General features: G+C 47.1%; 1 protein-coding gene across 1 annotated transcript in view; it reads right to left on the bottom strand.

The window, feature by feature from the left end:
- Window positions 1-1,421: 1,421 nt before the first annotated feature.
- Window positions 1,422-10,597, bottom strand: part of CRY2 (cryptochrome circadian regulator 2) — a 31,229-nt gene continuing 22,053 nt past the window's right edge. Inside the window, exons 11-12 of the mRNA XM_017667118.3 lie at window positions 9,879-10,014; window positions 1,422-3,680 (exon numbers count right to left, since the gene is read on the bottom strand). Coding sequence (XP_017522607.2) covers window positions 9,881-10,014 — 134 coding nt within the window. The 3' untranslated portion in view covers window positions 1,422-3,680; window positions 9,879-9,880. The remainder of the gene's footprint in view (window positions 3,681-9,878; window positions 10,015-10,597) is intronic.

Genomic DNA, 10,597 nt, shown 5'->3' with positions numbered 1-10,597 from the left:
CCTGCTAGTTCCCCCTAAGAGGGATAAGCCTGTGAGTTCCTTCACAGAGCATGGACTGCTGGATACTCTGATACCAGCCAAGGCTACAGCCCCAGCTTTGGTGGGTCACAGAGCCTCTCACTAAACCTCACTGGCTTCTTGGTCACTAGAGAGAACTGCAGAGGTTCTGTGTTCACCTCTCTCTCTCTGAAGGGGCAGAGCAAATTGTTTCCCAGCTTGTGGAATCCTATTTTCAAACCTGGACAGCCGATTTGTCATGCCACTCCCTTTTCCAATGTAGCACCCAGAAAGGAGCTGCAGACACCTGCCCTGCAATAAACAAGCCCCCAGCTCTAGCCCCGAGACCAGCCCAATACCTTGGCCACTTTGCCTTTCCTGCTCTCTTGGTTCAGGCTCTGTTCACTAGGCCCAAACAATAACCACCTGCTGGTACTTGCCTGGCTTTTCCTCCCTGGGAGCAGTCTTGTTATAATGGCTAATAATTGTTGCTTAGACTGTGTGCTTGTCTCAACTAAGGAGCATCCTCAGGTCAGGGTCATGTGTGTGTAAGACAACTCCATCTTCCAGAATCTTTTGCTCGAGAACAAAGGTATCTTAGCTCCTGAGGTCAAGCTGAAGCAAAATTAGAGAAGCTGGGAGAAGGGAGAGAGGGAAGGGCAGGTCCAGGTTTTGGTGAGAAAGGATCATCAGGAGCTTCAGAGTACAGCCAAGAATGAATTCCAGGGTCAAGCCCCCCCCACCCCTTTTTCCCTTTCTCATTCTGTGTGGGCAGCTTGTGATATTCTCAGGCCTTGCTTGAGCCCTATTCTATAGGAAGCTGGAGTGTGCGCTAACAAATCTTCACTTCCAGTGGTCCAAAACTAGAAACCCTCACAGGAAAGCCCATGCACACTGCACGAGAGGGGCCGCTCTGGCCAGACGGCATGACACAAGGTCAACATCCAGGCCCTGGGCTTGGCTGTGCACAGATCTCAACCCTCTAGCCAGAGCCAGAGGGCTTATAATCCTTCAAACCATACAGTGCTGAAGTGGCTGAGGTGAGCTGAAGGATGGACTGAGGGCCTGGAGAGGACTCTGCTGCTGACTGGTCTCTAGCCTGGAGGGTTTAAGTGGGCTCAGGGCTGGGTCACTCCAGGATAGCACCCAGGATCCTCATTCCAGACCTGGAGTGCTCTGCACCATTCTGGCCAACTGACTCCCAACTCCGACCAAGCTCTGGAGCCACCACTAGTCTGTTCCAGTTGCTCACTTAGGAGCCTCTCCCCTCTCCCCACTCCTCTATTCCCTGCCACCTCCAAGAAAGGGTAGAGGCTCTTAGTTTCCAGCAGGACCAAGATGGTCTGGCCAAGATGGAGTCACTCAGGCTCAGCCTTACTGACTCCCAGTCCCCAGATCTCCCACAAGATTGACAACAGCACAGCTTTGCTCAGACAGGATCAGACATTTATGAAACAAGTGAATATTCACAATCTGTGGGAGAAACACACCTTCCCAGCAATAGAAAATCTCTGTATAAAGTACATTTTGCCTGCGACCATCTCTTCCCCATGCTGGCCCATGCATCAGGATTTGGGGCAATGCTCTGCGGCAGCTCCGAGGGATACCTGGGCCAGGAGAAGGGCAGCACAAAGCCATCGTGGAGCTCCAGGCCACTGCACACACCTTCTCCTCCCCAAGCTCCTCCAGCTCTGGGGCTGGACTGCTTCATTCCAGTGGGAATGAGTCAGATGCCAGGGCTGGTGGAGAAGTAAAGGGAGGTGGTTCTGACAATTTCTATTTTAGGGAAGAAGGCCATTACCAAAGAGGCAGGAAAAGGAGTCATCATGGTATTTGAAGTGCCCAGGACTACTGACTCTGTCCTTCTCAGTTTCTCAGACCAGCCCTTCCAGGCTCCCTCTACCCCACTCTGGCAGTAACCCCTGAATCTCTTTCCTCCTGGCTGGGGCTAAGGGGAACAGGGAAGCCCCCAACCCAGTGCTGTGAAATGAATACATGACATCACCTGTGCCCTGTTCTTCCCGACATGATTATGGGATATTTCTAGTGAGGTGACATACATACAATAGTTGGACTCTAAAGACAGCTCTCTGGCTGAGAAAACCTGAGGACAACTCAGGAAGAAGCCTGGAAATGTGCTGTCAGCTGTAAAAGACACGGGCCTGACCCCAGGGTTCTGGTCTAAGGACAGAGGACAGTGAGGAACAGGCTTGAAGCCAAGGGATTTAATAGCTATGAGGCTAGGAAAGGTCACAGGGGAGGTAGAAAGGAGAAGGCCCAGAGGGCAACTTTATGTTATATGTGAGGACAAAAACCCAGAGGATTTAGCCTCTCAGCTATGTGTGCGTGCACGCACACACAGACACAGACACACACATTCTCTCACTCTTTGTGGCTCAAAAGCAGGCCACAAAGGAAGACTTGCTCCAGCTGACCACACATTCCAACTTTTCATTATGTCTTTCTCAATACAGGCCTTCAATAGTGGGATGGTTGAGGTGGGAGGCACAGGCCACTCCTAGAATGCAAGACCTAGGCTTCTCTGGATCAAACCACCCACCTGCTGCTTCTAGAAGGATTGGTGTGTTGAGTGGGATCTCTACTTGGACCTTTTCCAACTATCCCTGGCAGTCCCAACCTGAGTCCACCTGCGTGGGTCCTTGATGTCCAGCTACTGGGAGAGCTGACATGGCAGCTGACATGCCCTAGGCAAGCCCTGGAAGCTAAAGAACAGACTAGAATGGCTTCCCTGGCTGGGTGTCAGCTGACCTCAGTGGCAGCACTGTGCCCTGGAGGGTGGCCAGAGAAACCAGGGGGCTCTCCACCATCAGGAACCTGGCCTCCTACTGGTGGAGGAACTAAGGCTCTCCAGTCAGCTGAGCCTGGCTCTCTGCTTCTGGGAAAGGAAGAGTGAGAGCTGGGATTCTATCCTCACCTTAGGCTTTCAGCCCTGAAAAGGGAGATACACTTCTTGAGCTACCATCTAAGTACTGTGCACACAGCACACCAGTTAGGTGTCTGGGTCCCTCTGCATGGTGGTAGAGACCTACCAGATCTGTTCACAGCCTTGTGATCAGTCCCAGATGCCTGAGAAAGGGTCTGAAGGACCCAGTGACAGGGCATTTTAAAAAAAGAAAGGAGCCAGGCCAGGTGACTGTGTCTGGACAGCATCCATACATTCAACCTGCCCAGCCTTAGCAGGGCTCTCGCTCCTTCTAAAATCCCAGGCTCTGGACAAGAGCCAGCAGTGTTGTCTTCCTGCTCCTCAGTCTGATGTGAGAGAGGCAGGAAGGGAGGGAGGACTTAGGGGATTGGTTTGCAGGGAAGGCTGATGCCAGAATCCCAGCTAGGGTCCCATTGCTCATCTATTCAGTGAAGGCGACTGGCTAGCAGGGACAAGTCTTGGCTGAAAGTCACTGCCATGACCTCTAAGCCTGGTGTCGGGAGGCTCAGGTGAAGCTGCTGCAGGTACTGCTCCAACCCAGGCAGCGTTCAGAATTTCAAGAGTGTAAACAAATACATGCACACGCAGACACACCACTCCTTCCTCTGCACACGCGTACACACATGCACACATGTTCGCTCAATCTCTGTCAGTGATCAGCTTTTCTGCAGGTTGCACTCTGCTGCCAGGGTGGCTGCTCAGGCACCCAGGCTTTGCTCACGGAGCCACAGCACTGCAGCTGAAAAAAAAAAACAAGTGCAAAAAGGAGCACTCAGGAGCTGCTCAGTTGCCCAGGGACACAAGTTCTTCTGGCTGCTTCTCTGGGGATACTCAGACTGAAGTGGGAAGAGCCTAGAGTGAACAGTCCCAGGGGACAGGTTGTTGCTGGGCCACCACTGGGTGCCTGAGCACTGCCTCTCTGAGGTGCCGGTGCAGGACAAACATCTTCTGCAGACCCTCTGGGCCTCCTCTGCTACAGGGCTGAGGGCAGCAGAGAAGGAAGATAGGCCACATAGGACTAACCTGAGGCTTTGGGTGATACTTGCTCAGATATGACAAGGGCAGTTTCCAAATCAAGGCACGGGGGCTGCTGTCAGAGATGGAATGATCAGAAAAAAGTGTCTGGAAGGGAAGCCAGCTGGGGCCAGTAATTCTGAAGATGAAGGCAATGACTGAGTTTAGAAACAGCAGGTGAGCAAAAGAACCCTGGCACTGTGCTGGGAGACTGAAGGTGGAAGAGCAGACACAAAGATGACTGTCTTAAAGATATAACATCCAGAATCTAAGGCAGAAGAAATGGCCTCATGCCTAATGACAGAGGCCAGGGTAAGCCCGCCATAATACAGGGTTGCCTGTTTCAATAGGTCTAGCATGCCTAACAGTAGACACATGCAGGGTGCCCTTAAAAGTCTGTGCAGTTTCAATGATGCTGAGGTCAATAATAAAAAGAAGGCTGAGTCTATAATGCGTCAGGCACTACATGCTTACGTTATGGCTGAACTGTGTCCCCCAACCCCTCAAATCTGTATGTTAAGTCCTTACCTTCCAGTGCCTCTGAATGTGACTATTTCTGGAGACAGGGTCATTAAAGAGGTAACTGAGTTCAAATGAGGCAATTAGGGTGGGTGGGCCCTAAAGCAATATGACTGGTATCCTTATAAGAGGTGATAAGGACAGATACACCTAGAGAGAAGGCCATGTGAAGACACAGAAGATGGCCACCTAGGCCAAGGAGAGAGGCCTCAGAAGGAACCAAGCCTGCCAACACCTTGACCTCAAGACTTCCAGCCTCCAGAACAGTGAGAGAATAAATTTCTGTTGTTTAAGTCACCTAGTCTGCGGCACTTTGTTATGGCTGCCCTAGCAAACTAATATAGCTTGTGATCCCATTAACCCTGATAATTGTCTCCATTTTTCCAGATGAGCAAACTGAAGCCAGAGAAGGTAAGTTGTCCAAGACAAGAGCAGTCAGAAGTGGCAGAGCCAAGACAAGAAACCCAGGTCTGTCTCATTCCAAAACCTGTATTTTTGCCACTAAGTAGTCTCCATATTAGTATTGCTCATGAAAACATTCAGAGGATATAAAAAGAAATTCAACATGGTGGTGTGAAGACTAATATCCGAGCAATATAAATGGAAGTTCAGATGTTAACAGAAAAGGGAAAACACTCTCGAGAGTCAAAGACATTGGAGTCAGAGATTCAAAATTAGTCTTCTGACTCATGCAACCCTTTTAACACAAAGGTTAAACCTGAAGATTTCATTTAGGTGGTGATGATTTTTCCAGAAGCTGGGTAAAATGCAGTGCAAATATAGGCATGTGCACTTGTTTGAGTCAGTGCTGAAGGCTTCATTCTCTAAAAAATGTATTATTTTCAACAAATTTTCCCTGTAAGCTTGTACTATAATAGCCTAGCCAACTTTTCACTATATTTGTTACTAATGGGTATATATGATTATTAAAACATGCTGTCTGTGATATATATTTTACACACAGCCCCTACTATTAAGCCAAAGAGATGATCATCCTTCTGAAACTGAGAATTTCAGGACTAGAGAGTATACCACAGCAGGTATACTCCCTAATATCCCCATTTTTTGTGTTTTTCTCTTCCTTCAGCGATGGGAGAAGATGAAGAGTGCTTCAAGATTCCTTAGAGCAAGGGCTCCTACTCTGGGGTTCTCGGACCCTGCAGGGCTCCAAAGACAGGCTTATGGGCCAATCCACGAAGACTCTGAAATCCTGTGTAATTTTCTGTGGGCGAATAGATACACATTTCTGGGGAGAGGCTCCATCCTTGACCAGCTTCTCCAAAGCATGGGTAACCCCAAAAAAGTTTAAGGGCCAATGTCTGTATGTGGTTGGAAAAAATATATTGCTAAATTAATTTCACTTATTGCTTTTTACCTTTTCTTTTTGGTATCATTAATCTACAATTACAATGTTTGCTAGACTCCCCTCTTCACCAAGTCCCCCTGACATACCCCATTACAGTCTCTGTCCATCAGTGTAAGATGCTATAGTCACTACTTGTCTTCTCTGTGTTGTACAGCCCTCCCCATGCCCCCCCTCATTATACATGCTAATCATAATGCCCCCTTTCTCCCCCTCCCCCTTATCCCTCCCTTCCCACCCATCCTCTCCAGTCCCTTTCCCTTTGGTAACTGTTAGTCCATTCTTGGGTTCTCTGAGTCTGCTGCTGTTTTGTTCCTTCAGTTTTTCTTTGTTATTATACTCCACATATGAGTGAAATCATTTGGTACTTGTCTTTCTCCGCCTGGCTTATTTCACTGAGCATAATACCCTCTAGCTCCATCCATGTTGTTGCAAATGGTAGGATTTGTTTACTTCTTATGGCTGAATAATATTCCATTGTGTATATGTACCACATCTTCTTTATCCATTCATCTACTGATGGATACTTAGGTTTCTTCCATTTCTTGGCTATTGTAAATAGTGCTGCAATAAACATAGAGGTGCATATGTCTTTTTGAAACTGGGCTGCTGCATTCTTAGGGTAAATTCCTAGGAGTAGAATTCCTGGGTCAAATAGTATTTCTATTTTGAGCATTTTGAGGAACCTCCATACTGCTTTCCACAATGGTTGAACTAATTTACATTCCCACCAGCAGTGTAGGAGGGTTCCCCTTTCTCCACAACCTTGCCAACATTTGTTGTTGTTTGTCTTTTGGATGGTGGTGATATCTCATTGTGGTTTTAATTTGCATTTCTGTGATGACTAGCAATGTGGAGCATCTTTTCATGTGTCTGTTGGCCATCTGAATTTCTTCTTTAGAGAACTGTCTGTTCAGCTCCTCTGACCATATTTTTATTGGATTATTTGCTTTTTGTTTGTTGAGGTGCATGAGCTCTTTATATATTTTGGATGTCAACCCTTTATTGGATCTGTCATTTATGAATATATTCTCCAGTAGGTGATGGGCAATCTCCTATAACGCAAGGGATAGCCCTACCTCTGCACTCTTGTAATGTCTTCACTTGGAATCAACCCTATTAGCCTGTCAGCTGGCTTCCCCCTACCTCCCCACCCCCATTTCCTCTGCGAATTTCTCATAGGCTGAATTAACCAATGCATGGCTAATCTTCCAAAGATGCCAGTTTGATAATTTCACTCCCCTATTCCAAAATGCTCCTTAGCTCCCATAGAGTACACCAATGTCTAACCTGCCTGACTCTCCATGATCAGACCCAACTGCAACCATATGTTCTTCTAAAATAATAATGTTAACAATGTCCATGATAATGATAATAGCTACCATTTACTGGGTACTTATGAACTTACGAGCTAGGCACTGGGCTGCCTTGTATATTATGTAGACAATGTAAGCTGTCTACCAAGTACCTACACTTCCTAAAAATGGAACCTAGACTTTGTTCACTCGGTCATGGGCCTGGCCCAGACAAATGAATCATAACTGGATACGACTGAGTATCCACTCTTCCTAAATAACAGAACCTAGATTTTGTTCACTGGGTCATGGGCCTGGCCCAGACAGTGAATCATAATTGGTCTAAGTCAGTGATTCTCACAGTACATTTGAGGACAGCAGCACCACCTGCTGGGAGCTTGTTAGAAATGCCAGTTCTCATGTCCCCGGAGGCCTACTGAATCAGAAACTTTAGAGGTGGGCCTAGCTTTGTTAACTAGTGGCTTAACAAGTCCTCTAGGGGACTCTCTTGCTCACTCAAGTTGGAAAAACCAAAGGTTTAAGCCAATCCTGACAATCCAGCTACTTATTTCTCACCTTGGGGGTGGCTTTGTGACTCAGTTTTGGATCAATAGACCAAGTGAAAATCTGGGGGAGGGGCATTCTGAGAAAGCTTTTTTCTTCTTGATAAAATAAAGAGCAGCACTCTGACAACCCTTACAGTATATAAAATTGCAACCTCCACTGTGCCCCAACCTTTACTTTCTATCTTCTTCCCCAGAGTTTTCCTTCATACCACTGAGGTACTCCTAACATATTATGGATCTGTTTCGTATGTGTCTCCTCCTAAGATGTACCCAGGAGGGAGGGACTTTGTCAATCTTGCTCACAATTATATTCCACTGCCTTTAACAGTGTCTGGCAAACTGTGATCACATGATGTATGTTTACTGAATGAATGAATGATACAGTAGTCTTGGCTATTCCTTTTCTTTCCTGAGGAATTGATGGCTGAGGCTGTGGCAGCCACCTGAGACCATTAAACAAGAGAATACCAGAAAAACAGGCTCTGGCACTGTTGAGCCATCAAACTAAAACCAGTAACACCCAGCACTGGGCCTCCTGTTGAGTTAAAAAAGAAAAAAAAAATCCCTACTTGTTTTTACCACAGTAGTTAAGTTTTCTACTCCCAGCAGGCCCACACATTTCCTAAATTACACATATATTTAATTATTTAATATTTGCAACCACAACCTAATTTATAGGTGAGGAAACCAGGTCTCATACTGGTTAGTAATTTGTGTGAGATCACATAATCATTAAAGCTGTTTTTCTTGCCCCCAAACACCCTCCTTGCTGTTAGGAGTATCAAACACTGCTGCTGTTGGCAGCATCACTCACTCACTGTCTTGCCCAGTATTCAAGCCTAGATCTCCAACTCATCTTCTAGGCCCTCCAGTGTAAACTTCTGCATTGTGTTCCCTGATCACTCTAGTCCATTCATAGCTGTCTTTTGATAAGCTTGTAGCCTGTATCATTTATCTAGGAAATATAGGTTATTTGTCTTCTTTTTCTAAGCAGATTTGTTAAATCCTTGTGGCTGGGCATCCTATCACATTTTGGATGTCTTATGCTCCCCTTCTTTACATACCTGCTGGCAACAATTTGATGCTGAATCAGATACCATCAGCTTACTGAGCAACCTTGACCCAGAAATTTAATTTCTCTGTTCTTCGGTCCTTTCACGTAAAAGTCAGAGTATCACCCTGGCAAGTTCCAGATTTATAAGAAAAAATGTCTTTTGCTTAGTATCTATCACAGAACTAAACGGTAACTAAGAGAGTAGTTTCTAAGGTTGCTGGTGCTGTTAGAACAAACTAGCACAAATTTGTCCATCAGCAATACCTGTGACAAAGAGCTTAGTAGGTTAAAGGGCAGAGCATCAGACACTCACTGTCTCATCCGGTATTCAAGACTAGATCTCAAATTAGATGGTTATGCCTGGCTCTGAGGTTGGAGGGGTTTAGGAAAATAAAATCAATCAGCTCCTTGGAGAAAATCACCCTTCTATCTAATGACACACATGGCACAAGAGGAACAGCCTGAGATGATGACTTGAAAAGGACAGTAGTTTATAGTTCCCCAAGAAAGGCATCAAAGGCCTTCCTACTCTGGGGAAGTAGGAACTTTTTTTTTTTAATGACATTCAGGGGGCTTCCAAAAAAGTTGAGTGTTTACAGGGAAGTGCAGGGAAGGTCACAGAAAAGGTGAGGATGGAGGTGCAGCTGCAGGAGGCACTGGGCTTCAGGTGTGGCTGGGCCCAGTGAGCCCTGTGCCTGCCTGCTGAGGGTAAGTACCGCCCTCCACTGGTGCCTACAGAACACTGCCTGTTCGAGTGATGGCAGAGGGGCCTAGAGCAACCTCAGACCCTGCCACAGGGGGCCATTTCTCCCACAGCTTCACAGCTGGGTCTCTGCTTTCTTTTGTCTGATTCACTTTGAGAGGTAGATAAGTCAAAAACAATTTTTTCTTTGCTGGCAAAGAAAGAGAAGGGCTTTAATTTTAAATTTCCTTTTGCATTTTAAAGGTATAGAAGTCAGAATGGTAGAGTTTTGAGCTGAAATCCTGAAAAAAGCATGCAATCCCCACCAGGTTTTAATCCAGTTTGGTGGGTTTTAACCTTTAGCTGGCAGGGCAGTTTCCCAAAGCCACCCCACCTCTCTCCCATCTGCCTTCCTGAAGCTGAATCTAAGCTTCTGTCACTCACTCTCAGACATCCCTGCTTGGTAGCTCCTTGGTAGGCAACTCTACCACCCTGGCCCGTTTGCTGAATTCTTCACCAGGTGGGTCCTCAGCTGCTTCCAGCTTGCGTTTGGGGGATGCTGGGCCACTGGGTCTTGGGCCTGGAGGGAAGCAGGTGAAAGTGTCACACAGACTGGGTGGAGAGCCAAGATGAGCCTGAAATGCCCAGTGGCAGCTCTTCAGCTCAGGATTGTCATACCCATGGTAGCATGTTGCTCCTCAGGCCTGCCCCTCTTCTCAGCCTCCCTTTCACAGCAGTGACCCTGCTTGAAAACATCCAAGGAGAACACAACCAGGACGGCTAGTGGCAGGGCCAGCTGTCAGGCCCTGGATGCCATGGGCTCCTGGTTTAGTCTCTCTGCTGTCCTTGCTTTAAAGGTGAGGAATTCCCTCTGCCACCCTTCTCAGCCTCCTGAGGCAGGAACAAGCATCACCTCACCTATGGAGCCAGCCTGGCTGGGCAAACTAAAAAATCCCCTGGAGCTCTTACCAGTCTCACCTTATGGCCCTTCATCCCAGAGCCAAAGGGAGGAGGTTAAGAATATGGCAACTCTGTTTACTTCTCTTCCCTTTCTGTCACCACCCAAACTATGCTGCCATCTCCTGCCTGGCATGGAATGCTTTCTAGCCAACTACAGTTGGCTCTTTTCTAGCCAACCTATACTCACTCCTGCCCACACTGTC

The sequence above is a fragment of the Manis javanica genome, chromosome 11 (assembly GCF_040802235.1).
Source record: "Manis javanica isolate MJ-LG chromosome 11, MJ_LKY, whole genome shotgun sequence".
Lineage (NCBI taxonomy): Eukaryota > Metazoa > Chordata > Mammalia > Pholidota > Manidae > Manis > Manis javanica.
The sequence above is the reverse complement of the archived record's forward strand: the minus strand, read 5'-3'. Positions and strand labels throughout refer to the sequence as shown.